The sequence below is a fragment of the Camelus bactrianus genome, chromosome 16, assembly GCF_048773025.1.
Source record: "Camelus bactrianus isolate YW-2024 breed Bactrian camel chromosome 16, ASM4877302v1, whole genome shotgun sequence".
Classification (NCBI taxonomy): domain Eukaryota; kingdom Metazoa; phylum Chordata; class Mammalia; order Artiodactyla; family Camelidae; genus Camelus; species Camelus bactrianus.
In genome coordinates this window covers 42,309,702-42,337,277 of record NC_133554.1, presented here as the reverse complement: position 1 = coordinate 42,337,277, position 27,576 = coordinate 42,309,702, and the positions used below count along the sequence as shown (strand labels likewise).

The following is a 27,576-nucleotide window of genomic DNA, read 5'->3' as shown; positions in this document are numbered from 1 at the left end:
AGGCCTATTCCCTCCAGGGTGGACCCTGTGAGGTGGCCAAGGGGCAGTGTTCTGCACTCATGGACTGGAGTGTTCATGTGTGTCCACGTGAACCTCCCCTTAGGACAGGATGGCTCTGAGAGTGAGAAGATGGGGCGGGGGAGTGCAGCCTGAGAGCAGAGCCAGCTCTTTTCATGCCACCCATTTGGGCATGGAATTTGGAAGAGTCAAAGAAGTTTACATTAGAACCTGGCCTTCCAGGTCATCATGAAAGTATATTTGTCAAAGTAAGATAATAGAACACATTTTATTGAACAGTTGTTAGCTTGATTTATAACTTTACACCATTTTGATGTCTAGTATGAGGCCTCCATTTGTACTCTTGCCCCAGCCCTGCTGGCCGTTGGGGTGGCCTTAGGTTAGCCTTGCCCGCTGGACCATAAGCTCCACCAGGGAGGCAGTGTGAGGTACCCCTGTCCCAGGGCACGGTGCCTGGCACAGAAGAGCAGATAATAAATATCGACTGAGAGAAACAAATGAAATTATCCAAGTAAAATGCCTGGCATGACACAGATGTCAATAAATATTAGCTCTTATTTTTGAATAAATGAATGGGTAGGTGGGGCAGGGGGCTGAGACCCCCAAAACTGAAGGGGAGTGGGGGCTGATGACCTCAGGGTTCACACTTCCTTTCCTGAGGTCGTGCACTCCTTCCCCCTACCCTGCAGGCCTCTCCCAGCTCTTCATAGCAAGGTGAGCACTGGGCAGGCATACCTGACAACCAGAGCACTGGAGAGGGGCTGGGGGTGCTGCCCGTGCTATTTCCCCATCCCTCACAGAAAGACAGCTGGGGCAGAGTCCCTCTTTGCCTTCAGGGACCTCCCAGGCCCAGACAGAATCCTCCCAGCTTAGTTTCATTGCTTTACCCATAAGGCCATGCTTGGGTTGGGGGGTAGCTGAAAGGACTGATTTCACCCTCACAGGAGGGTCAAATCACCCACCAGATCCTGAACAAGTCACTTTGCCTCTGGAAGCTTCAGCTTCCTCATCCATAAAATGGGGCTGCAAATGGAAATGGTGCATGTGAAGTGTCAAGTGCAGGGCACACATTTAGTAACTCGGAAGAACCCCTTGCACAGAGCACAAGTGATCAGGGGGGGCAGAGGCCCAGAACCCCGAACAAAAGTAGATGAAAATGGTCCACAGTCAGCTAGTTATTGGGCAGGAGCTTCAGCCCGGAAGCCTGGGGAAAGGCAGGTTCAGCTGCCTGCAGCAGGCTGGGTGGGGTCAGTCCTGTTTCTGCAGCAGGGAAGTTGTCTACTGCTGCTTCATGATGGACACTGCCATGCACAGGGCCGGGAACTCACAGGGTGTCTGTGAGGGCCTCAACCAGATGCAGGCCTGAGGAAGTCAGGAAACCCCTCAGTCAAATTCCTCCTTCCACCAAGGGTGGTCCCAGACAACACTCTCCCCAAACCCCGCATTCTGTCATGTGCACAGTTGGTGATGCTGTTATAAAGAACAGAATCCAGTTAACCCCTAAACAGACCAATCAGGGGGGTGAAAATCACATTTTGCGAACTGCTCTCAAGCGGTCACCACACTCTCAGAACCAAGGGATGCAGAACTCACTCTGGCCTGCGGACTGAGTAGGAGGCAGAGGTTCTCAGACATAGAGTCCAGCAGCATGGCCTCCAGCCACCCAGCATGTATGCAGGACCACTGTAGCCCATCCCACTCCCGGGTTCCTAGCACCAGCAGCGGGGTCGGGGTGGGGGCCCATGGTCAGTGTGGTGGGAAGATGTCTGAGCACTGCTGCAGGATGAGCTCCACCACCTGGTTCTGGAACACCATGGTCATGGGCATGCTGGTTTCCTCCGTCTCGGGCCGCAGCAGCGTGGGCCCAAACACTATGGCCACGCTCTGCACAGACATGCGGTTCTGTTCCCCGTGCTCGATCACCCTGCAGCAGGGGTAGGGGTGGGTGGAATCAGGGCCCAGAGCTGGGGGGAGTTGTAGGGGGTCCTGCTGGGGTGCCTCCCCATTCCCATGAGGCTCCCTCACCGGCACAGGTGCTGGAAGAGCAGCCGCAGTGTGTCATGGTTGGGGGCGGGCAGCGAGCGCACCAGGTCACGCACACAGCGGTAGCGCTGGGCCTGGTCCTGCAGCTCTGGGCAAGGGAAGGAGAGGGAGAGGAACAGAGGGGGCTGGCTTCCAGTATTTTGGAGGGGATCCTGGCCAAGGGAGTGTCCTAGGCAGCCCAGATCCACCCCTACCCCATCTGTTCCACCTCCCCCGGGCACTCACTGATGGCAGCGATGAACTGGCGGAAGTGTGAGAAGGGGAATAGGGGCTCCGGCAGCTCTCGAAAGAAGAGCTTCAAGGCCCCAGTGATAACGTGGACGTCCTCCCAGCGCCCATCGTCCAGGTCCAGACGTTCATCTGCCGTAAGGGTGCAGGGAGGAAGAGGAGGTCACCATCACTTAATGCCTTCAGGCCTGGGGCAGGGGCAGGGGACTTGCCTCACCGTGGTCCACCTTATAGCGCAGCTTCTGGATGGTGGCCAGGTTTCCACTGATGCGGTACAGACCGTCAATATCCAGCCCTGGAATAGAGGGAAGTGCTGACACCAGCTTTGGTGGGATGGGGCAAAAGCTGATCGCTTTTGGAGCTCCTGTTCTTTCCCCCCTCTCGACCCTGCACCATCTGGGGGTCTCCATCTGGGGTCCTGAAAGGAGGCTTTCAGGCTCCCAGAGTGCCCGGCCCAGCCCACCGGTGTGCGTACATACCCCGGGCCTCGACGGTGCGGATGCACTGCTGCACGAAGTGCGGCACTGGGCTCCTCTCACGCTCGCACAGCGTGGCCAGTGCACAGCCGAACACCTGGTCTGGGGGAGAAGCTCGTCAGCGCCGCCTCGCCCCTGGACCACCGGCGGCTCCCTGCGTTCCGGGCCCCTCCAGTACCTCTGATGTAGCCCTTCTCCCTCAGCGACTGCAGCGTGGGCCGCCTCAGCAGGAACTTGCGGAGCTTGTACCGGACCTTGCTCAAGTCGCCCTCCTGGCCTCCGGGCCCCGGGGCCTGCGCAGCTGCCGCATGGAAATTCGGGGGCTAAGTCAGTGGGTGGCGCCAGGGTTGGCTCAGCAGCCCCAGCTGGGTCGTTAACCCCACCCACCCCCAAAAAAAGGATGCCCCCACCATCCCCCTCCACCCACCTTACCCCTAAGCACACCTGCACTGGGCCTCGCCTCATCCTCCCGCCAGCTTCCCAGGCGCTCGCTGGACCCGAAGTCCACGCTGCTGCTCTCGCTTTCCTCTTCAGGAGGCAGGTCTGTGGACTAGAATCACACAGGTTCAGAGAGGAGGGCCTGGGGCCAGCTAGGGTCCTTCTGGGATAGGGTGAGGGACCTGAAGTGCCCTCCCAGCAGGCCTGGACTGGCGATCCCCAGGCAGAGTTAGTTCACTGCTTCCTTAACCAGGTTAACTCCCCTCACTTCCACCAGGGAACCTAGAATGTTCACTTCCCTTAACTTCGTGGAGCCCTTCAGGTGTTGGAGACAGTCATTTTGTTCTCCCCTACCTTTTCTTATCCTGACTACCCCTACCCAGCTCCCAGTTCCTGGCTCCCTTCCCCCATAATTTTCTTTAGCTCCTCTGTACACACTCTACTGTGTCAGTATTCCTCAATATATGGCTCCCAGTTCAAACTTGAAGTTCCGGCTGGGGCCAGAGCACTGCCAACAACCTCACCAGCATCCCCTCCCTGAATCTGGATTCCTACTTCTATTAATACAGCCAAACAGGGCACCCACTGTTGGCTCACAGGGAATTAAGGATCGAAAAGCCCTAGGCTGTTTCCAGGTGAATAGCTAGCTGTCAGAGGGGGCCTGCCCCATCTCTACTTATGCAGTTGATATACTGAACTTAAAAAATGGTAGATTCTTCAATTCAATTCTTTTAAATGATATCTTCTGGTTTCAGCTTGTCATTCCAGTCTGAGGCTGTTTACCAGAGTATTTACTTTTCCCCTGCCTCCCTTGAAATGGGGCACACCTCTAAGATATGCCCACCTGGAGAGTCCTCTTGCAGGGCCAACCACAGAGGCTGGCTTCACATACTTAAGGCTGTTTCTTCAGCAGCCCATCTGCATCTGCAGGGAGGGGTACTTACTGGTGCCATGGGAACTCCCAGTGCCTGAGTGGAGGCCCCCACCCACAGTGGGCCCAGCTGCCCTGTGTAATAGCTGACCATCCCCTCCCTACCAGCCCTGGCAGCCCCAGGCTCTGCCTACCAGCTCCTGGATGCTCTGGGCAATGGCCTTGTGCCAGGTGCTGATGATGGCCTCCGAGTCATGCTGGATCAGGTACTCTGAGCCATCTCGGCTCTGCAGCTGGTGGGACACAAGTCACTCAGTCATCAACAGTTCCCTGGGTATGCCCCAGGGCTAGGTCCCAGGGGAGATACAGAGATGGAGGTGATCTGTTCCTGTCCCCAGGAACTTAGAGCCTAATAGAGCAAGGGCCTCGCCCCAAGCCAAGGCATTCCACCTCATTAAAAGCAGTAAGCGACAGCATCTCCGTATTGGGCAAATGATGGGCAAACTGAGGCTCGGTGAGTTTAAGCAACTTCCACAGCTAGTGAGTGATGGAGCAAGGCTCTGAGTGCAGCAGATCTGCATGGCTCAACTGTCTGGTATATGTTCCCCTGCCCCATCCTGCCTCCCCATGAGCCACAGAACACGGCAGGCCTTACCCAGAGCAATGACCAGCAAAAAAGTCAATGAAAGAAACTCCCCAAAGCCACTATTTTATACTATTGAGGAGCAAGCAGGTATTAACAGCCTGGGCTATTTTTCACCTGAGTGTCCTCATTCCCTAACAAAGTCTACAAAGAACAAGGTGAGGCGGTCAGCAACTTGGAAGGATCTCTCCTCAGCCTCTGGCTCTGAGAACCAAGCGTTCAAGGTTGATGGGGAGGTTTGGCTGCAGCAGCTCACACCAGCCTTGCTTTGGGTCCAATGAGAGTCAGTCAGCAAAAACTGTCTCAGACAAGAGTACAGCTTCCAGAATCAGAGAGGGCTGTCTTTTGGCTGCCTACCTATTTAACTTAGACTTGCATGCTATTTCAAATGCTTTCAAAAACAAAACAAAACAAAACAAACCTACATGTTCTACCCCACCCCCTCCCTGCAAAGACTAGAGGACATTTAGTGGGCAGACAGCACAGCCTGACTCTAATCTGAACTGACAGGAGCCCTGCCTGTTATCCGGGAGCATGGCCTAACAATGTTTCTAAAACAATAGCCATTATTTTTGGCAGTTCTCTCAAAAACATAATCAGTTCATATTTGAGTTTCATATAGAAAAGCAAAGCTGTTTGATGACCTATCGATACATTTCACAGGACATTCATTCTGGTCAATGCACAGGCAAGCGGAGCTCAAACCAGCTATTCTCAGGGGATCGTTACTGAAGTTTTCTGTGGCTCTGGGGTGTCTAGGAGAACTGGTCATCCTCAGTGATAGAGAATTTGGGGCTGTCTCATGAGAAAAATCTTAGAGTTGCCTACAGGTCACCCCTGAGTGGAGGAAGGATGGCCGCCAGCCAGCAGGGCTACAGGGGGCTCCTTGATTTCCAGTCAAGGCTGTCAGCCTCCCCATCAGCTTGAGGAACTTCCAACAGCACCATCTGCCTTCCAGTCCTTGCCAGAAGAGACAACACTGAAGTATCTACTCTGAAACTTTCATCAAAAGCCCAGTCAGAGAGGTGACATTCAGGGAGCACTGTTTGAAGGATGATGTCCTTCTTAGATCAAGGAAGGAACACGCCTAGCAAATGCCATGCCCTTCCTCAATATGACACCATAGCAGACATTGCTAGTTGATCACAGCACTATATCCTGCCAAGCCTGGAAAAGGCTCCTGACCTACTGATCAGGGTAGCTCATGAGATAAAACTGGTTTCCAGCCCTGCTCTGTGGATGCTGATTCTAGAACTGAACAAAGTTGAGTGAATCATCATAAAATAACACACTCAAGCTCCTTGCAGAATTGCTTTTTCTGAGCTGAGAGGGAAGGTCATGCTTTTTGGCTCTCATCAGATAGGACCTGAAGCAGCCTCAAGAGTCCCTTACTAAACTAGATGGAGCCGCACACTAAAAATTTATTTAAGAGCCAAGGGTTAGGAAAAAGCTTTGATTTCTCTCAAAATGTAGGAAGGTTTTTTCCCCCTAATAAGAGCCATGTAGCCGATCACCCTTGTCTTTTCACTTTGGCTACCAAGAAACCTGGAGCTGATTTTTTTTGAGCGATGACAACCTCAGCACCTGTACATTATCTGCTCCCTAATCCCTCTCACTAACCTCTTTCTCTAACTTATTTTCCCTGGTTTTGGCTTTTCAGTGGCTTTTACCAGATCATCATACGCATTTTTGTTGTGCACGGCCTCAAGACATTTGGGGACTGAGGTGAGAGTAAGAGCAGTTTGAAAGCCAGATGACACATGGACAGTAAAGGGTGTGTGGCCTTTGATGGTCTTGCCTGGGCCCCACCTGGCCTCTCTCTTCCTGCTGGAGGAGCCCGAGAAACGTATCCACTGCCCTGGTTTATTCACTTCCAGTTGGAAGCTGGGCTCTGACCAGCCAGAGGAGATTTCCCAGCCTATGACAGAAAGTAGCTGGGGACCAGGAGTCTCCTGTCTCAGGCCAAAACAGCTGTGATGAGAACTGTCCTTCCAGACATGACAGTTTCATTCCCAGGGACCCCCTACTTGAGGACCAAGGACTCTGATGAACTCAGCTCCTAGAGAGGGAGCTGCAGAAATCAGAAACACTGGATGGATCCCCAGGGTGGGGGCAGCTTTGCTTTTGAGCCCTGAGAATTCCAGCCCCAACTCTCCCCAGGTCCCCCTTTTTGGGGCTTGCTTAATGAGGGTCCCAAGCCATCAGTAAGCCCCTTCTCCTCCCCACCACCACCACTCACCTCCAGCACATTCTTCTTGCTGGATTTGTCTTTGGGGGCCCAGGCAAGAGAGGCCCCCTTCAACTCCACTGTGTACTCAGGGGTGGAGAGCTTGGAAGGTTGCTTCTGCAGGAAAGGGAAGAAGGTTTGGAGGGAGCAGGTTCAGATAGGCCTGGCACAGCAGCCTGGCTCCAATCCACCGGGCTGCCTTGGCTCCAGGGATAGAACGGCATCACAGTTCCGGGAGTAGGGGCCCAAGAGTTCCCGGAACCCAGAGTTCCCAGTACTTCTTAACCATGGAGCCTGCAGGCTGGCTGGTGATTTGCTACCTGGCCCCCTATGAGAGGAAAGGAGAAGGGAGTGCAGCCTCATCTCTACGACCAGGTGTGTCCAGTCCCCAGCCTCCCTGCCCACCAGGCTGGAGCTGCCCATCTTCATGGACTGGTCCCCATGCCCAAGGTGGCTGGAAGTGCTTGTCCTGGGGTGCATCTCCTCTCATCACCCCCCCGCCAAGGCCCAGGTCCCTTGACACTCATATTCCATGGTCTCAGACCTAGCTTTTTACAAGCCAGACTAGATAAAGACCCATGGAAGTCAGGAGCAGATAGGGTACTCCCTGCCCTGAGGGCCTGGGCCTCACCAGGCCGCCTGAAGCTGAGGTCTTCGAGTCCTTGAAGAATGTCAGGACACCGCCCTCCAGCACTGTCCAGGAGGCACTCCAGTGCTTCTTCCTAGGTGGGGGTGGGGAAGTGGGGTGGTGGCACAGCTTGGATTTGGCGTTGGGCTGAGGCCCCCCTCCTACCCCCTGGAGCAGCGCACTGAGTTTAAGAACACAGCTTGGGACACCCAACTGTGAAGTGTGGACTCCCAGCTCTAACTCTTGGTAGCCAAGGGACTTTGGGCAAGTTATTTTATCTCTCAGTGCCTTGGTTTCCTCAAAGGACCTCATAAAATCACTATGGGGACTATCCAGAGCCCGGCATATAAGAAGTGCTCAGTGAACGTCATCATTAAGGCCCACCCTGCCCTGGTCTGGGGGTGGATGGGCTCTCACCTGAGCCGCTTTCCCTTGTCCACCGTCTTGGTGCGATGGAGCACACCTGCTTTTTCCAGGGTCTTGACCTTAGAGAGAAAAGAGGAAAGAGGAGGCAGTTAAGGGGAGAGCCACCAGAGAGACGGAGGCAGAGGCTAGTCTACCTCTCAGCCAGCAATTCCCCACAGGCTGGGCCTGAGTCTCCACTGAACCTTCTTTGCCAGCCCAGCTACCTGGTCGCTGGTAGGGGGCTGCCTGCTACAGCAGCAGCAGCAAAGGTTTCCTTCCAGCTCCTAGCCTCACGCAGTTGAGCCTGGGATGACCCAGGTCCCAGGTTCACTCAGCCTGGGCTAGTGCTGGGGCAAATGTCAGAGATATGCCTAACCACGTCTCCAGGACCTGCAGAAATACCCCCATTTCTTCTGTGGAGGTCCTGCCAGGTCCTATATGCCCCTCCCTTACCTTCTCCTCAGGGGGGCTGGCCTGGGCTGGGGTCTCACTGTCCTGGCTGGATCTGTGGATGCGTCGAGGGGCAGGGACAGGAATCTGGGGAGAAAGATACTGTCATATATAATCCCCTCCACTCCCCCTACCCTACTGTCCTTTCCCAGTTGGTTACCTGGGGCAGGTCCCACCGAACAGAGGCATCATCTGGGTTGTAGAAGTAAGGCTTCCCATGTTGGTCCTCCAACCTCACCCACTGTGGGGAGAGGGATGCCCTAGCTCATCTCATGAGCGGAGAGCAAAAGGTTTCCTCCAACCAGAGCCCAACATAACCCCAAGGAGTTTAAAGGGGCGGGAGTGGGTGATAGTCTTAGGCTGGCATGAAGCCCGCGCGGTAACTTGTTTAGAGCATTAAGGGGAGCGGCCCCGCGTCTGTCTGGGCCCACCTGCCCCCTGCGCCTACCTGTTCTTGGGTGAAGTTGTTGATGTAGAGCGTCTGCCCATCTGGGCCCAGGTGGCAAGACCAGCCTGGGGGTGTGGCCAGAGGAGAGGCAGGGCCGGGCTCACTGAAGGAGCCCACGGGGGAATAGTCCTCCTCAGGGTAACTGGTGAGCAACTCGGGGTAGTCCGTCTCGGGGGTGGGGGGCTGCAGGGAGCAGAAGACGACTCAGAGGCTCTCAGAGCCAGTAGCAACACCCCGGGCCCAGGCCCTTCGGACCGGGCCACACCCCCTCAACTTTCCTCTAGGGCCTTGGAGTGAGAGGCGGGGTCAGAGGCTCTCAGAGCCACCCACGCCCACCCCTTGCCTGTCCCCGCCCCTCCCCCTCAGTTCCAGGGGCACTGCGAAGCAGGAGGCGGGTCCAAGGCCCTCAGAGCCAGACCCCCAACCCTGGCTAGGCCCCGCCCATTTGGACGAGGCCCCGCCCCTCACCCTCTGGTCCCTGGGGCTGCCAGGGCTCAGGCCTGGCTGCATCTCCAGCTCGTCCTCAGGCTGGTCTTCGGACTCGTCCTCCCAGGCCGTTTCGCCTGTCAACGCGTTGTAGAAGAACACCCTGCGGCTCTCCTCATCCCAGTACTGGCCCCACTCGGTCTCGAGGCTCTCGTGGCTGCCCACCGAGGCTGGGGAGGTGGCCGGGCTGGCCGTGCTCTCGGCAGCCTCAAAGGGCGAATCCCAGGTGGTCACGCCTGTGTCCGGGTTGTAGTAGTAGGGGCGCCCAGTGTTCGCGTCCGTGTGTGTTTCCCACACCGGGCCGGGGCAGGGGTCTGGGGCGGCACCCGGCGATGTGATCTGAGGCTGCCTCTCTACGTTCGCGTACACGGGCTCCGGGGGGTCGTCCACCTGCGGGAGGAGGAAGGAGACGTGACCTTCAGGGCAGCTCCGGGTCACATCGAGCCTACTTGGGCACTTGCCACCTGGGCAACATTCCGCAAGTCACAGCACCTCTCTGCCCGGCTGCAAAATGTCTGCCAGTCCACTACGGATATCGGAAATCGTAGTAAAGAGAGAACGGAGGAAATGTTCCTTAAAGTGCTTTGTAAATTATGAAGTGCCCCAGGTGCGTGGGACAATTACATCAATTCTTTACTAACAATAGTAAAATACCGATAACGGAGTTCTCCCAGCAGCATGCTCACAGGTGTGAGTTAAAGGTTGGGCAGGAATAGAGATAATTGCCTGGGACCAGTCCCTTCTCCCCCTTGCCCCACCCCATCACATGGGGACAGGGCCCTGCTCCATTTTACAGCCCCTAACCCTTCTTCCTTCCCCACAAAGAAGGATCTGGACTGGAATCAGTACTGCCTCTGGATTTGGAGCTAGAACTTCCCCAATACAGAGTTTGCAGGCCTCAAAATCAATTTCAGACAAGAGAAAGAGAGAGGAGAGCCAGTGGGGAAAGAGGAAGGCAGGGCAAAGAAAGGTGAGGTGAGCCACACTTCCCCCTCCAAAGGAAAGTCAGGTAGGCTGGAGGGTCCAGTCACATAGAATATAAGCCTGGCCATGCTCAAGGCTCTCAGGGCTCCCTGCTGCCTGCTGCCTGCTGAGCAAAGTCTTAGGTTTTTACCAGGGCTGCCTGTATTCCACTTTCTTTCCTGCCACTCCTCCCCGCTTCCCCCCCACCCCCACCTTGAACTTCAAGCTCCAGGAACACTGAGTTGCTGGAGGCCCACACCGTCTCTGCCTCTGCTACAGGCCTCAGCTCATTCACAGCCTGCTCATCCCCACCTCTTTCTCACCTGGATGACTCCTATTCCTTCTTTAGAACTCAGCTCAGGTGTCAAGTTCAAGATCTTTCCCAAGATTCCTCCTGTGTGCCCTCCACACCCTGCCTAGCACCCACCAGAAGGACAGATAATGACACTATCAAACCCCAGGCAGCAGAACAGCAGGCAGAAATTAATACTGTTTTCTAAGAATGCATAATGGTACAAGGGAAAAGCAGATTTCAAAATAGTAAACTTCGCATAATTCCAATTTTGTGGTTTTAGAAACCCTCCACAATGCTAATGGAGGGTCATCTCTGGACGGTATAATTCTAGGAATTAGACTTGTTTTTGTTTAATTTTTAAAAAACTTTTCTGCAACCTCAAAATTTTGTATAATACACCTTTAAAAAAAATCCTAGAAGTTCCTCTGTTGCTATAACACCTTCACTAAGTTGTAAACTGCTTAAGAGGGGAAGCCTGTCCTGCTCAAGGCGGCCTCTCACCGGGCCTTGGGCACGCCCCTGAAAGAACATTCATTTGTCCAGCAAAGATTCGCCCACTCTGTGCTAGGCATTGTTCTCAGCACTGGGAACGCAGCATGGACAAATGGACACAAATTTCTGCCCTAGCAGGGCCGACACTCTAGTACACATGTGTGTCAGTGGTGGGGGGAACAAGCAGGCTGACAGTGAAATGCACAGCACATCAGTGGTGATTGCTGCTAACAGTAAAACAAAAATAGAAGGGGGTGTTGCCTTTTTAGAAAGTGTGGCAGGTCCCAGGCACCGAGGGGCAGGAAGAGGTGGGTCCACTAGTCTGCCAGTTCCGCACTCCTCTCCCTCACCCCACAAGCTCCTGTGTGGCTGAGATGGGACCTTGCACCCCACTTCTCCTTTCTCTCTGTCACCAACAGCCCTCCTGTGGCATCCTGTATTCTAACCACACCAGCCTGCCGACCCTCCCCCAAGCACAAAAGGCATCTTCCTACCGCCGTTCTTTTGCTGCAGATGTTCCCGCAGCTTGGAACCCCCTGTCCCCCACCCAGGGTCTGCCTGTCAAGTTCTGCTTCTCCGCTGGCACCCGGCTCACAAGCCTCACCTGGGGGACACCTTCTCCCTCCGAGGAGAAGTCTACCCCACAGGCACTCTGCTTGTCACTGTTAGGGCCTGATGGCATTCTGCCTTGATGGTCACTTCATTGTCCACCCATCTGCCTACCTTCTCTGTCCCCCAAAGGCAGGACTTTCTTGAGAGTAAGACCCAGGATGTTGTAATTGATCACAGTCACATTGCACCCTGCAACCCCAGCAGATGGTCCAATGCCCTGCAGCACACAGCCAATCTACCAACTTTCAAGTCCACAAGGAGCCCCAGGCTGGTTGCGCTGATGGGGCTCTCGTACAAGGAACACTCCCAGGAGGCACAGAGGAGATCTGGGAGGTAGAAGTTTAGCCCTGCCCCCCATGTGACAGAACTGTCACCGGGAAGAGAAGACACAGAATCACACTGTGGGACTCCAGACTGCAGATCAGAGGCCAGATGTGGGCAGAGCAATGCCCCTTGGAGAGAAGCCCAGTCTCAGGACTGGAGCTTCCTCAGAGACACATGTGGCTTCAGGAGGTTGTGAGGGGCCTTCACTGGAGGTGGCAAGCTGAGTCCCACCCCTGCTAGGGCCGCTGCAGCCCTGTGGACAGAGCTGAACTGAAGTGGCCCTGAGGCCCCTTCAAGCTCTGGAACTTTCTGTCAAGCCCCCACAGGGCCAAGGTAGAGGTGCTTTCCTCTCCCGGCAGAGCCGCAGCCAGGAGCAGACTGGCCCCTGGGAGCCAGGTGAGGCCAGGCCCTCCAGGCCCTCAGGCCTTCACGGGGGAGCTCTCGCAGAGCTGCCCTCTCCCCGCTCCCAACTTCTGGGCACCCGAACTAGATGCAGACATAGCCCATCGACAGGGGTCTGACTAGGGCACTTGGAGCCCAGATTCCAGTCACTTTAGAAACACAGGGGCACCGAGTGGGAAAAAGGAAGTGGTCTCCCACTTCGGGCCAGAGAACAGAGCCAGGAGAGGCCACGAGAGCTCTCACCACACCCCGCTGCCCAGTCCCCAGTGCCCCGCTTGTCTCTGATTCCCTCCCCTTGCCCACATGCAGGTGACAGGCCTGCCTCTCCTCCCCGAAGCTGCTCACCACCTCTCAGCATCCCTCTGCTGCCCCTATCAGACAGGCGGGATCTTGGAGAAGGAAAGAGGAAAGAAAGGAGTCTTCAACCTCTGTGGGGCTCCCTGCTCTGGACCCCACTCACTCAGCTCCTAACAGGGCCAGAGTATGGAGGCCCACTGGCAGCCTCTCGACCCTACAGGCCCCTCCGCCATCCCCATCAGAGGCTGAGCTCACCCCCTAAAGCCAGGGTCGCCTACCTGTCCCCGCGGGCCCCGACTCTGCCTCCTGGTTAATTTGGCAATCATGTCCAAATGGTCCCCTTTGAGCTGCTGGGATGGAGCCCTGGGAAGGCTTTGGGGGTGGAGCCAAAGGGTACAACCTCAGGGCTGGCACAGGGCAACGGGAACAAGAAGTTGCCTTGAGATGGCGGGAGGCTGAACCTCCAACCCATTTCCTGTCAGGGCTGCGGAAGTGCTGCCTGAGACAGAGGCTGCCTGAGACAGGGTGGGGTGGGGTGCGGGTGCCTCAGATCAGGGGTATGTGTGTTCAGGGACACCAGTGACCACTCCACTCAGTACTCTGATTATCAGTGACTTCTGAGGCCCAGGCCCAGACATAGCCACAGAGCAAGATCCACAGAGGATGGCACTGGGCCTGTGGGTGGGGGAAGGGTAGGCTGCACAGATACGGCAGGCAGAGGGGGCCTGAGCTGGCGTAGACAGGACAGTGAGCGGCTGTCAACTCTTCCAAGGCCCAGGGAGCATGTGATGGAAAAGAGGAAGCTTGTATGGCGGAGGGGGGATGTCTCAAAAAGGAAGGGGTCTGGGCCGATGTGGTTATCAGAGGGAGCAGATCCCTCCAGCCACGTGGAGAATAGGAGGGATTCTGACCACACCACCATCTACCCGCCTGACTGCCTGGGTCTGCCTCCTTCAGCCTTGGTCACCAAGATACATGGTCACTACCCCCACCTGCATACCCAAACATGCCTGTGCCCCTCCCCGACTCTCCAAGGACCCAGAGAAGGGGGACAGGGATTAGCTCCCGCACCCCACCCTAAGAGCTTTCTTCTGGTTTCTCCTCTCTTCACCCCCTCACCACGTGGGTATTCACAGAGGACACAGCAAGTCCTGGGTGAGAAGCTGCGGCCCCTCCTCCAAGCCTCTGGGGACCATCTCTTCATTAACCCTCTCAGAGCAATTTCCTCCCCAGCCCCAAGTGCCTGCCACCTGCCAGCCGGCAGACTCGCCCGCACTGACTGCCCAGCTTCCTGTTCAGCCTCTGGTCCTCACCCTCCCACCTGGATCCCAGACCCCACAACTCCCATTCATCCATTTCAATAATCCTCTGGCCCCCTGCCCTGGCTCTCCTCCCCTGCACCCACAGTGGGCTCAGGACAGGGACACCCAAGGAAAGCCAGGCATGGCATGGGTTTGGGGTTTGGGGTTTGGGACTCTTGGGGAGACCCTTACTCAGAAGCCCAGAAGTCTAAGAGCCCAGGGGCAGACTAATCCCCCAGAGAGGCCTAGAGTCCTCATATTTGTCATACACATGACATGTCACACTGCCCCCACCCTGAGGGCCAGGGATCAAACACACACATACATGACAGGCCACCAAGAGAGATGGAGCCAAGCCCAGGAGAGCCTCTGTAAATTTCAGGGCAGCGGAGCCATTAGGGATGAGCTAGGGTGGGATCTCAGGACCTCAGCACTGCCCTACAGGTGGAACTGGGGAGCAGGGTCTCCCTGTGGCAGGGACCGGGAGTGACAGTGGTGGGGAGGGTGGCTGGGACCACAGAAAGTGTAGCCAGCACCCCACCTGCTACTCCTCCCCAGTAAGAGGCCTGGCTTTCACACCTGGGTTCTCCCTCTGGGCTCTGGCCATACACTACGGGGACCCAGCAAAACCCACACAGCTCTGGGCTACTCTTGGTCACCAAGGTGGCTCCTTGGGCCTCCTGCCTGGGCTTCCCCTCCCCTAGTGAGAGGAGGTGGTGACCACAGTGGATCCCCCTGGGGTCCTCCTGCCTCACCACACCCTCATGCCTCAAAAGGCACATGGTTGGGGAGGGGACAGAACAAGCCAGCTGCACATCACCCTTCTCTCCAAAACCCTCACAGAAGTGTTAGGGCAGGAGCAGGTGCAACCAGAAAGTTCTATCAGCTCTCTTGGGCCAGAGGCAAAAGAAATGTCTGCCAGTTAGCACCTCGAGCCCAGGGACTGGCTAATGGGGCTCGTGGTAGTGGGGCAGGGCCTCCCTGGCTGACTCTGAGGCTGCTCTGTGCCACCTGGGCTGGGGTGGCGGGGAGCGGGAATAAATTGTGATCTTTGCCCCCAGGGCCTCTGTGTGTACAGAACCGCCCCTGTTCTGGCATCCGGCCCTTCCCTGAGCACACCTCCTCAGGACAGAGTCCAGACCTCACCCAGTATCCACCCCTAACCTTGAGCGATGCGTCCACCAGCGTATTGCAACGGGGAGGCTAGGGTCGCCAGGCAGAGTCCAGGTCATCAAGTTTTGGAATACAGGGAGCCAAGCCTGGACCTGCCCCTGAGAGGCCCTCAGGGTGAGATTCCAAACCCGGTGGCCTGCCTGAGGTGGTGCTTCTCTTCTTTTGGGACAGAAGCTTCCTTCAATTAAAAGGAAAAAAGAATGGAGCCAGAGTCCAGAGACCTGGCTTCTTGTGTAGACTGCCTAAACTTCTCTCTGGGCCACCCCTGGAATCTCTGCCTCAGCTTCTCTATCCACGGAATGGGCTGTCATTCTCTCCCCACTCCCAGGGCTGGTTGGTGCGGAAGAGCCAAGCAGGCGCCTGAGTTCCCATACCCACATGGGACACGGGGAAGAAAATGGGGCTGCACTTCTGCTTTTCTGGCTTTGGGTTTCGATTGAGCGATTGAGCGCCCTTGGCTCTGGACTCTGCCCCTAGCCTCTTGGTGACCTCATGGGGCTGCCTGCTCGGCCTGCTCCTTCAGGGTGGAGTGGGGCCTGGGGTGGAGCCCCTTCACCGCTCACCACCCGCTGTGCTCTGAGTAAGGCCGGCAGATGCCCAGGAGGGCTCCTGCTGCTGGGCCAGGAGGAATCAGAAATGGTCTCTCAAGGACTCTGCTGGCAGGCTCCCACCTTGGGAGGGGGCAAATGGGACAGGGTGGTCATCTTCTGCCACTCCCTCAGGCGAACCTGCACCTGGGCCCACCATTCCTTCTCCCTCCCCTGATTGGGGATACAGGGTCCTCCTGTCCAAGCTCGGGAACCCGACTGCCTCTCATTTACCCAGAAGCTGCCTCACTTCAAATCTCAGTCCCTTCCACCTGACTGCCTTTGTCTCTTTGGCATTTCAACAAACTCAAGTTTTCTCTACCTTGAAGAAAAAGAAGTGTGTCTCTGGACGCAGCCCTCCCCTCCTCCTTTTCAAAGCCAACTTCTTGAAGGAATGTGTGCCTACCATCTCATGGTCCACTCACTCACACCCAGGGCCCTGCTCAGATCTCCTACAACTTCCTTGATAACAGACTGGGCCCTGGTGTGGCCTGACTCCTCTCCAGGACTGAGTCCTTATAACCCTCCCTTTTCTGAACCGCCTCGGGCCATGACCTCTCTGTCTGCCTCCTCTTCCTCTGCCCATCTCCTGGGTGCTTGGTGTCTCATCTCTGCTTTTCACTCTGCTGATCTGAGAAGGCTCAACCAGCTTTATTAGGTTAACAACTTGCAACTGTATTTCCAGGTTGAGAAATCCAATTGCCCCCAGAGACATCCTAGGTACATTGAAAAGATGGATGTTCCCAAATCGAGTTTGTCTTCATCCTCCTCCTCCTCCCCATCTCAGCATCAGCTCTGTTGCTCAAGCAAAGACCTAGAATCACCCTTGATTCCTGCTTCCCTTGTATCATCTGTCACTGAGCCCTGGCAACACGACCTGCAGAAGCCTTGCAGACCAGCCAGTCCCCAGGTAACCCAGGGGTTAGAGGAACACGGACCCTCCCGCAAGGAAACAAACACTCAAATCTAAAGCAGACATTCTACAGGACAACTGGTCTGGTCTCTTTAGTAAGTCCCTTTCAGGGCAAAAGGAAAGGGAAGGGGTTGTCAAGAGAGATTTAAGAGACAAGCAAATGCAAAGAATGCATTGAATTGGATCCTGGTTTGAACCGGCTGTGGGAGATTTCTTTTAAGTTAAATGGGGAAATTTGACTGTGGCCTGGGTTTTAGATGATATTAAGGAATTAATGTTAACTTTCTAAGATATAATAATGGTATCATGATTATGGAGAAAAACATTCTTCAGCGATGCATGCTGACATTTTCAGGGGTGAAATACGATGGAGTCTGGAATTTACAATTTTTATCATTTTTTTTCTTGGCGAAATAAAAAGAACAAATGCAGCCATCAGTAATTGTTCAATCTAGATAATAGGTTTACGTCTATTTACTTTAGTATTCCTTTAGCTTTTTTGTATGTTTGAAAAATTTTCATAATAAAAAGTTAAAAAAAACCTCAAAAATTTTTTTTAACTATTCTGCATCCTCAGTGTTACACTCTACGAGGTATTCAGTATTTCTTATCTGGACACAAACTGGCCCTCCCAGCTCTCCCCGACTCCAATCTATCAGAGACAAAGTTCTTTCTCTCACTTTAAGATGTAGTTCTAGGGCCAGGGATTCTGGAAATACGGCAGCTTAAACGTGTCCTGCTTCTCCTCTTATTCCAACTACTAACTTCTACTGCCCAAGCCAAGTGGGGGCTGGAAGAGGTGAGAGGGCCTGGGACCTGGGAAACTCCAGGGCAAACCGGGAGGCCATGGGACCCTAGTGGGAAGGCAGGTTGAGCCTTGGTACCTGACCCCTGGCTGATGGGGACCCAAGCAGGTGGGCTGAGCACTCCCTGCCCATGTCTTCGACACCTGCCCAGCCCCACAGGCCCACTGGCAGAGACCACCACTCCCCTGCCAAATGGGGCACCCCAACAGTGCACCCCTAGCCCTGGTGAGCAAAGACATATAATAAACTCCATTCTTCTGACAGCCCAGTGGCTGGAGAGAGGTGGAACAAAAAAACAACCAAAAAGGGTACTGTATCAGACCCCAGTATGGCCAGGACCCCCAACACACTCAAGACACCATCACAGATCACGGAGGGAAGAGGCACCTGTCAATAAAAGGTGATGGGACCACTGGATGACCACCAGGAGTCTCCCTCTCACTCTGTCCAGAGATACCCTCAAAGGAGCAGAGATTCAGATGTAAAAAGTGAAGCCATAACAACAATACTCAGAGGCAAATATGAGCAAAATTCTCTATAAAAAAGGCTTTTGTAACAAAGACTCAAAATCTAAATGCCATAAAATAAGTGATTTTTACATCTGACTACATAAATGTAATTTAAGAAAACTTGTGTGGCCAAAAAATACCCACAGCAAAGTCAAAAGACAAACTCTAATATGGGATTACAGCTGATGCAACAGACAGAGGGTTATTTTCCATGTTATAGAAAAGCTCCTAGAAATCAGTAAGAAAAAGACCAATAGCGCAATCAAAAAATGGTTCAATGATATCAACAGACCATTCACAGAAAAAGAAAAATAAACAATCCTTAAATATTGAAAAAGAGTCTCATCCTCACTGGAAAGAGAAATGCAAATTCCAGCTACTTTAAGAAAAATAAACAATCCTTAAATATTGAAAAAGAGTCTCATCCTCACTGGAAAGAGAAATGCAAATTCCAGCTACTTTAAGATAGCATATTTTACTCTCAGATTGATGGAAAACAAAATTTTGACAGCACTCAGTTGGCAAGGCTGTGGGGAAACAGGCATGCTCATTTGAGCTGGGGGGAGAACAAAGTGGTATAAGCCTTACATACAGCAATTTGGTAACATCTAACTAATACCTACTGTTTACCCTTTGACCCTGCAACCAGACTTCTGGGATTTATCCTCAATTTACCTGTACAGGTGTAAAAGATTACTTATTACGGTTTTGTTTTGTTTTTTTTGTAATAGTAAAAGATAGGACACAATCCATGTATCCATCAACAGTGGACTGGTTAAAGGAATTATGATGGGAACCCATGTAGCTATAAAAAAGGAGACGGATGCTTTCCAAGTACAACCTCCAAGATACATTGTTAACTCAAAAAAGCAAAAAAAAAAAAAAAAAAAAGAAAAAAAAGGTTTAGGACCGCATATACTGCATACTACCTTTATGTAGGGAGACAGAAAATCAAGTAATCAAAAATACATTCATACTAAAAAAAAAATACATTCATACTAGTTTGTGTTTGTATAAAAAAAACTCTGAAGAATAGAGAAATAATGAATAAAAGTGGTGACTTTTGAGCTGATGGAGAACAGGGCATGGAAGCAGGGGTATGAGAATTCTTGCTATGTACTTTTAAAATATTGCTTTGACTTTAAAAAAATCATGTAAGTATATTACTTATTTTTTAAAAATCAAAGCTATTAGCAAGCTAGAGGGGCTGAAAATATAATTATAGTTTGAACAAAAAATAAGAACTGTTAAGAAGTTGCAAGTAAAGCACAGAAGAACAAAAAAGGACTGCTTTAGAACTTAAAATATATCATTGTACTACCTATTGAAGAAGAAGATAGTCACTCTCAAGATTTAAATTTGTGGCCTGGGAGATCAAGCAGAAGTATCTCAAACCTCAGCAAAAGTATGTAGAGATAGAAATAAAGAGGGAACAGATAAAAAAAAAAGGGGGGGGGGGATCCATTCAGGAGAGAGAACAGGCAAAGGAAAGAAAAAGAAAAAAAAAAACAACAATAATCAGGCAACAGATAGATTTCCCTAAGATGAAAAAAACTCAAGTCTATGGATTAAGAGGGCTCTGTGAGTTCCAGATGGATCGCTGAGAAAAAGAATCCCCATCACAGCACACCCTGGAACATATCTGATTAGGAAGCCCAGGAAAAAGCAGAAGCCACTAATGACAAGGAAAGCAGAGCAAGACAAGAGGTTAACGGGAGAAAAAGGGAATCAGCAACTTGACTGAAGGGCAGACGAAAACCACAAGGTAAACCAATAAATGCAAAATCAACCACTAGTAATAAAACCAAGGGCAGTGTATCAATTGTTAAATGAAATGTGAACAGATTGAATTATTCCATTAAAAGACAGTCGGCGTGGGTTTAAAATTACAGTGATATGATATATACAAGAAATACGCTTTTGGAAAAATGAAAATGGCTGAAAATAAAAGGATACTGAGAGAGATCAGCAAGTGCAAAAAATAGAATAAAATGAAATAAAAAGGAAGCATGATCATATTAATAACAGAAAGGTAGGATTTTGTATTAAAGCACTAAGCAAGTTAAAAAGGAACACCACAAAATGACACAAAGGCACAATTTGTGATGACAGGACAGTCACAATCTATATGCTCCCAACAGCATTATAGTTAAATAGGAAAAGCAAAAACTATTAAAAGTGCAAGAACTTTCTAGAGAAAATCTGAGTAGGAGATTTAAAAAACTTCAATCAGAATCAGAGCAAAAGAAAAAAGCATACAAAGGAAATGCGTTTGAATAATAACCTTGATTTGATACATATGGAAACTTACATCCCTCAAACAGAAAATAGTTTTTCTATGTCTATGAAAAATTTTGAAAACTTAAAACAATAATTTACTTGCCCACAAATAAATTCATAATTATGGAGAGAAACCAAAATGCTAAGTCACTGGATTGAAATTCCCCCCCATCATCCAAATATTTGTAATGGGGTTAAACTATTTTTATAGGTGAACAGTAATTTACAAACTCTGACAAGGCGGGATACTCAGATGTAGGGCTGCGAGAGGATGGTGGCTGGAAGGATCTGGAGGCAGGTTCCTTCTGGCCCCCTCTGGGCTTCCTCTTTCAGGCACAAGTGGGCCCAGCCACCAGGACACATAAGAAGCCTGGCCTGCTTACCTGCATGCTCACAGGAGACTTCCAGGCAGGGCAAGGAGAGGATGTAGGGCAGCACCCATAGGAGCCCAGAGCCTGGGCTAGACAGAAAGGTCCTGCAGGCCTCACCTTGCCTAGGCACAGCTTTGGAAATCCCCTCAGTACCACAATCCTTCTTCAGTTTGGAAACAGAGTCTCTGGATTTTAGCAAGCATCCCTCCCTGGGACCCAGCCCTGGTAGCCCTCTTTCCCTCGACACCAACCAACATCAACTGTCCCCTTGCTAGCCCACTAAGATTCAGCTCCAAGTCTCCCCAACACTCTGGCGTGGAACCTTGACCGTGGTCATCAGCTACACCTGGTCATGATCATGGGTTTTCCCACGGCCAGGAGCTAGCCCTGGCTGGCCATGGAGGCTGGCAGTCAGTACCAACAGCCCGGCCCCCTCCCTGTTGAATAGACAGCTCCAGGAAGAGGGGAGAAAATAGATGGAGAGTGAGGCCAGCTTCTGGGGGCTCAGGAAGGAAGTGGCAGGTGGGTTTGCCACGGGGTTGTCTCTGGAGGCGGGGTCCGGTCGGGTAGGGGGTGTTGCTGAAAGGAACCTGAGACTGAGGGGTGAAATGAGGCCCAGGAATGCGGGGTGAGGATGGGAGGGGGCTGCCCAAGAACCTGCTCTTTCACAAACTGGAATACAGGCTAGGCAGTGGGGCTCCTGGGTCAGTGTGGGTCAGCAGATGAGTCACGGGGAGGGTATCCAGTCAAGTGTGAAGAAACCAGCTGGGCTACCCCAGGGCAGCGCCTTGATGGGGGAAGGGAAGAGTTGTTGGAAGGAGGGAGTATGGACAGGGGACTCATTAGACCTTCCACTTGGCTTCAGCTCCCCTGCTCTTTCCAGCCCCCCTTTCTAGAAGCCCCCTGGCTGGCCCCAAAGGGAAATACAGGTGCGTCTGCCCAAGGCCAGTTCCTTTATCTCAACCTCAGCTGCCTGGGGTTGACCTGGGGAGTACGTGCCAGGGCTGGGATGCAGAGAGAAGTAGGGTTGGGGAGGGGACCTCGCAGCAGGGGTCACCGGGTGGGTTCTAGGACAGGTACAGGGAAAGACAGCCAGGAAGGGGAGTCAGGGAGAGAGGAGAGGGAGTGGGAACACTGCGTGGCATGCCCCTCCTCCCCCAGGGTCCCAACTCCCTCGGCGGTGAAGGGTCACTCACAGTTCCCGGCAGAGGAGGAGGGAGGAATGAGAGCCCTGGGGCTCCTTCCCGGCCGGGAGCCTGCTCAGGTGTGGTGCCTCCTGGGCTGTTTGCATAAGAAGCCTCAGAGGCTGGGGCTGAAACTCTTTCCTCCCAGTGGCCAATGCCCCGGCAGCGGGGGCGGGCTCCAGTCCAGGTGGCCAGCCTGGGCCTTCCCACCTGAGTTTAGGGGCATGGGCCGGCAGGGTGACCACACCCTGAAATCCTTGGGTCTGGACTGCCCTCACCCAGGGGTGGGCCCTGCAGCCACTGGGGAGGAGTCTCAAAGGGCCCTTGCTCACCCGGCTTCCCCTGTAAGGGGGGAGGGGGCGGGGGAAGGTAGAGCCCTCCCCCTTCTCCTCCCTCTCTCCCTCCTCAGAAGGGTGTGCTTCTGCCCTCTCCTGGGACATCTCACTCTCCTACCACACGGGTAGCTGCAGGTAGCAAGGGAAAGGTTTGCAATTCTGCCTCCTCCCTGCTCCCACGCCCACGACAGCTCTGGGCACCTACAGGGCACTCAGAAAAGTGAATACCTATTTGCCTTGGGCTCATACTGTCCTTGCTGAGGGGAATAGGGTGGCCAAGCCTGAAAACCACCTGTCTGAGATTGAGCCTGGTGGTCAGGGTGGGGTTTGGGGTCAGGAGGCCTGGGACTGACTTGGATGCAGCCACCTCCTGGCTGTGTGACCTTCAGCCAGTCACTAAACCTCTCTGAACCTTTGTACTCAGGGCAAATGTGGGGAGGGTACTCATGTCTGCCTGCCGAGCTGCCGAGAGGATGAGTCTTTTAGAGAGAGCCCACAAGGCCGTTAGCACCTTTGGGACAGGGATTGTCATATGTTACCATGTGTTGCGTCCTCGGTGGCCAGCACAAGGAGATGCTTGTTAAGTGCTAGCCTAGTAAATGGCGAATGGTGAATGACAAGGCTGTAAAATGCCCTACAGTGGTAGAGGCTCCTCTCTTCTGGGGGGGGGACAGCCCCTGCCTCTCCTCATCGACTGTCCTGTCCTCTTCGCCACTTCTCCCCTAGTCCAGCAGTCTATTGACTGGACACTGTTCCCACCCTCCCTGATGAGCCCATGTCACCTCCATCCTCACATCCTTGCCCCTCAGAGGAAGCAGATCACTCCCTCTTTGATCCAGGCCCCTCCCTCACTCCCTTCTCGGGAGCTCATATCTTACCACCTACCCCCTCCACGCATCGTCAGCCTCCCCCTCTTCCCACTTCTGCCTATTCACTTAGATTTCAGGGAGTCTCCACCCTAGGCCTACACCCACCTCTGGCCACACAGCCTCTCCTCTCCTTGCCAGGCTTCTCAGAGTTGTATACACTGTATCTTCACCTTCATTCCTCTGACCCTCTGCCCTCTGCCTTCAGCGACCTGTTGACCAGCTGCAGATAAGGTGGCTGCTGGCCTTCTGGTGGCCACTTCCGATAAAGGTTCCATGGCCTTTATCTAAATTCCTTTTTTGTCTGGACACTTCTCCCAGCTTCTGGGCCAGCACTCTGCTGCTTTCCTCCTTGTTCCCCTTGTTCCCTTGTTCTTTTCTTACGTTCCTCTCTCCTCCCGAACGCAGTGGCCCCAGGGCTGTCTGAGATGCTCCCGTTCCCACGTTCCCACTCTCTCCACACCCACGGCTCCACCAGCCACCCCGCTGCCTCCTGGACCTGGCTCTGCCGAAGTGGGCACTGCATCTTTCCCCCACCCCCTCCTCCCCAGTTGTCCCCGCAGTAAACAGCACTGCAGTCTGCCCAGGTGTGCAAACTGGGAGGCTGGAACTCTAATTTCTCTTTCTCACCCACCCTCCTCAGCCCACTGGCCACAGGTCCTGCTAATTCTGCCTCCCAAATCTCCTGTCATCACTGTGTGCCCAGGAGATCACAAAGGTCCTCCACCCTTCTCAAAGGCCCAGCCACGGGGTCTTTCCTCAACCTCACTCCCTTCTCTGCTGAGAGCCTTCCAATGGTTGCAGGATAAAGTCAAAATTCCTGTTGAGAGCTTACAAGGCCTTGCCTGGCAAGGCATGATCTTGACCCCCAAACCTCCCACTTCTGAGCCCCAGCTGTAAGGCCCAAAGGTGCCACATCTCACACCTCCACCTCTGCCCAGGCAACTTGGCACCCTGAGTGCAGCTCTATCACAGGTGGCCTATGCCACTGAAACATCTGTCTCCTCCTGCCAATCTCCTGTCCTAGACAGTGAACCGCCAGAGCTGGGGTTATGTCTCAGTCACCTTTAGATCCAAAGGCTCTCCTGGTGCTTGGCAGGTGTTTAGTCAGTTCCCTCTGAGTGAATAAAGGGGAAAGGTAAGAACCTGCTTCTCCTGCCTCCTCCAAGGAGCAAACAGGTGGGCTTGCCATTCAGGAAATTCCTTCTCTAAATGTGACCTTGAACAACTGAGAGCAGGGTGGGATTTCCTTCTCAGGAGGGAACCAATTCCCCACCCCTGGAGTTTGTTGGGGATAAAGTATCAAGGGAAATCCATGGCTGACACTTGATTAAAGTAAGGTAACAGGGAGTGTGGTGTTTACCCATTAGGCAGGGGAGGAAACAGGATCAGAGATGCTAAGTGACCTGTTGAGGACACACAGTGAGTTAGGACCAGAAGTGGAACAACGCAGAGCCTCTCCACCAAAACCCAGGTTTCTGGCAGATGCCTCATTTCCTCCATGTCTGCCTACCCCCAACACACCACTGCACCTGCTGGAGCTGGAGTTAGGAGGGGCAGTGACCCTGGCTACTGAGGTGATTTATTTTCTCAAGAGGTACTGGTATCTGGGGGTCTTTATCTCCTTCTCCCACCTTGGTCCTTGGCTCTGGGTGCTGTCCCTTGGGAAGACACGCAAAGCCTGGGCTTATGATAAAAGGGCTGCCTCTTCTCGTCCCTCTTCAACACACTCTGCACAGACTTTGTGCCAGCCCCTATGATGGGTGCCGGGGTTCAGAGAGCAAGGCCCATCTCCCACCTGGAGGAGTGAGGAGCGAGGAGTGAGGAGTGCACCTCCAAGGGCCAGACACTCCCACCATCACTAGGACAGAAACTATGGAGAGGCCCCAGAGCACACTGCCAAGAGCCTGCCCAGGAAAAGAATGGGAACCTAGGGAAGGAGCCATGACATCCAGCCATCTGTCCCAAAGAAGCTGTCTAATTGGCTGGCAGAGGTGCTTGACTCAAGGATTCGCCCCACCTCCTCCACCCCCGTGACTCTTCTGGGGTTTCTTGGTCCAAGTCCAGATCTCCTTCCCCACCCACCCCATGCTGTTCTCTGCTCTGGCCACAAGGGAGCGAGGTGCCCCCTGCAGAAATGGGAGCGAAGGCGGCACAGATCCAGAGAAAAGATACCCAGTTGGGACCGCAGACCGTCTTGGTGGCCGCCTACTACGCATTAAACACTTCCACACCTCACCTCATTTAAGGCTTTCAGCAATCCTAATCCTTTGGTAATATCCTGAGTGTGCACACGAGGACATCGGGGCAGGGGAATGAAGTGGCTCATCAGCAGCTGGCAGGTCACCTGGCAGGTCACCCATCAGGGTCAAATTCGAGTCTCTGTAGCTCATATCCTGAACTCTGCACTATAACGAGACCAGGCAGAGGGAAGACCCAGGAGCTCGCAGATGGGGACAGTGCCTCCTTCTTCTGGGTATCTCTGACTCAGTACTGACAAGTGGCAGGCATCAATTTTTTTGTTTGGATTTTTTGGGGGGGATTAGGTTTATTTATATTAATGGAGATACTGGGGATTGAACCCAGGACCTTGTGCACGCTAGGCATACACTATACCACTAAGCTACACCCTCCCCCACCCCCATCAATGTTTATTGTAATCATATTAGGTCCAAAGAAGGAAATTAGAAACTCACAAGTTTCAGGGGTCATCCGTCCACCATCCCCAACCCCCTTGGTCTAAACACAAACTGAGACTCCGAGAGAGGAAGTGAATTGCCCATAATTACACAGCTGTGGCAGATGTCGGGGGGGGGGTCTGTGCACCCCCACCTCACCCTGAAAAGTCCCTAAAGTTGAAGATAACAGGGCTGCCGAAGGATTCTGAGGATGTAAGTGTTTTTAAAACGTGCTCTATTTTAGATTTTCTAAGTTTGCATAACTGGATTCTGAGTCATAATGAACACCCTCATTATAACCGGACATCTTTCTGAAACAAACCCATCGAAAGTAACAAAAAAAAAAAAAAAAAAAAGGAACTAAAATGTTGGAACCATCCAAAAAAGGAAGCAGACCCCTGACTTTCATATCCATTATCTCCTCTGACGCCCAAGCTCATGTGAGAAAGATGAGGCAGGTAGAGCAGGCAGCAGGTCCACCATCCCTTCTCTCAGTTCTAGATGCGTTTCGGAATGGTTCGAATTTTAGCAAGGAAACCAGTGCTCACACCTGCCACAGGTGACATATCGCTCCCAGCAAGTCTTGGGCAGCACCCTGTAATCGAGTTTACTTGCACTTCTGCAGCAAAACTTGAATACTCACACTAAATGAGATAAATAAAGGCCGTCCACGGCTGCACATCGGTTCAAGTCAATTTTGCCATCAACTGAGTTACAAGAAATCTTTCTGCTCCAGGGAGCTTTGGCATTTGGGAATTGCAGATGAGAGCGTGAGCCTGTACTCCTCTCGTTTCGTGGCTGAGGAAAGTTAGGCTCCGCGTGGCCAGCTGGTCCAAAGCCGGACGCACGCAAGGCTGAGGGGTCTCCTCGCGCCCCAGCTCTGAGTGGGTGAAGCCCCCCGTCGGTTTCCCTGCTCCTGGCTCCCCAAGGGTTACCTGTTCCGGTCGATGCTCCTGTGGCGGGCCACGCACGTCCTGGATGGCCTCATAGACATTCTCAGAGTCGCTGTGCGCCAGGGGCCGCGGGCACACCCACGAGCCTGCCACGCTGCAGGCCTTAAAGCTGCCCCGGCTCCCGAGGAGGCCGGCAGGGGGCGCGGCGGCGGTGCGCGCGAGGTCGTCCAGGGACTGCGCAGGCCGCACGGGCGCCGCGGGCCGCGTGTACAGGCAGGCGGGCAGGCCCGGAGCCAGGCTGCGGCGCTGGGTCGCGGTGCCACGCCGAGCCAAGCCGCACAGGGAGCCTGCGCGGCCCCGGGGGTCGGCGGGCGCGCCGTCGGGGCCGGCGGGCGCTGAAGCGCTCACGAAGCGGTAGTCGTAGGCTAGCGGTTCGGGGGTTGCGGGACCCGGGAGGGGTGAGGGCAGCGGCGGGGCGGGAGCAGGGTGGCCGAGCGCTGGCAGCTCGCGCACATACTGCGCCGGCAGGTAGAAGGGGCGGCCGCCCGGCTCGCGCCGCACATGCCACCAGTGCTCCGTGCTGCGGCGTAACAGCCGGTAGCGCTCGTTGGGCTGTATGGCAACACGGCGCCCGTCCTTGCCCGTGTACTCAAAGGGATGCTCAACCAGCACGTACACGTCCCCTTCGACGTCCGCTGCCATCGCGGCCGCGGAGTTTCCCTGTGGGCAACAAGGAAGAGGGGCGCGGAGGTCAGGGCCGCGGAGCCAGGAAGCGCACCGCACCAGGGGGTTGGAAGATTTGGATTTGAGAACCCGAAGCTGCAATCGTGTCTTTGGGCCTCAGTTTTCCTATCTCTAAAATGGGAGACTTGGATAAACTAATCTCTAAGGTTCTCATTCTTACACTCTGTGATGAGAATTAAGACAGCCTTTT

General features: G+C 53.6%; 1 protein-coding gene across 7 annotated transcripts in view; it reads right to left on the bottom strand.

Annotated features, from left to right (window-relative positions):
• Nucleotides 1-267: 267 nt before the first annotated feature.
• Nucleotides 268-27,576, bottom strand: part of ARHGAP27 (Rho GTPase activating protein 27) — a 30,095-nt gene continuing 2,786 nt past the window's right edge. For 2 of the 7 annotated variants that reach the window (XM_074343263.1, XM_074343259.1), the window contains 16 exons: nucleotides 26,685-27,362; nucleotides 9,344-9,751; nucleotides 8,876-9,058; nucleotides 8,588-8,668; nucleotides 8,431-8,514; nucleotides 7,990-8,057; nucleotides 7,576-7,666; nucleotides 6,957-7,061; nucleotides 4,269-4,367; nucleotides 3,198-3,315; nucleotides 2,944-3,066; nucleotides 2,769-2,867; nucleotides 2,507-2,584; nucleotides 2,287-2,421; nucleotides 2,044-2,149; nucleotides 268-1,942 (listed from right to left, as the gene is read on the bottom strand). In XM_074343263.1, the coding sequence (XP_074199364.1) occupies nucleotides 1,765-1,942; nucleotides 2,044-2,149; nucleotides 2,287-2,421; nucleotides 2,507-2,584; nucleotides 2,769-2,867; nucleotides 2,944-3,066; nucleotides 3,198-3,315; nucleotides 4,269-4,367; nucleotides 6,957-7,061; nucleotides 7,576-7,666; nucleotides 7,990-8,057; nucleotides 8,431-8,514; nucleotides 8,588-8,668; nucleotides 8,876-9,058; nucleotides 9,344-9,751; nucleotides 26,685-27,344 (2,616 nt within the window). In that variant the 5' untranslated portion in view covers nucleotides 27,345-27,362 and the 3' untranslated portion in view covers nucleotides 268-1,764. Of the gene's footprint in view, nucleotides 1,943-2,043; nucleotides 2,150-2,286; nucleotides 2,422-2,506; nucleotides 2,585-2,768; nucleotides 2,868-2,943; nucleotides 3,067-3,197; nucleotides 3,316-4,268; nucleotides 4,368-6,956; nucleotides 7,062-7,575; nucleotides 7,667-7,989; nucleotides 8,058-8,430; nucleotides 8,515-8,587; nucleotides 8,669-8,875; nucleotides 9,059-9,343; nucleotides 9,752-13,024; nucleotides 17,860-25,310; nucleotides 25,480-26,684; nucleotides 27,363-27,576 lie in introns of those variants that run through there. The other 5 variants (XM_074343264.1, XM_074343261.1, XM_074343265.1 and 2 more) reach the window with 5 other exon arrangements.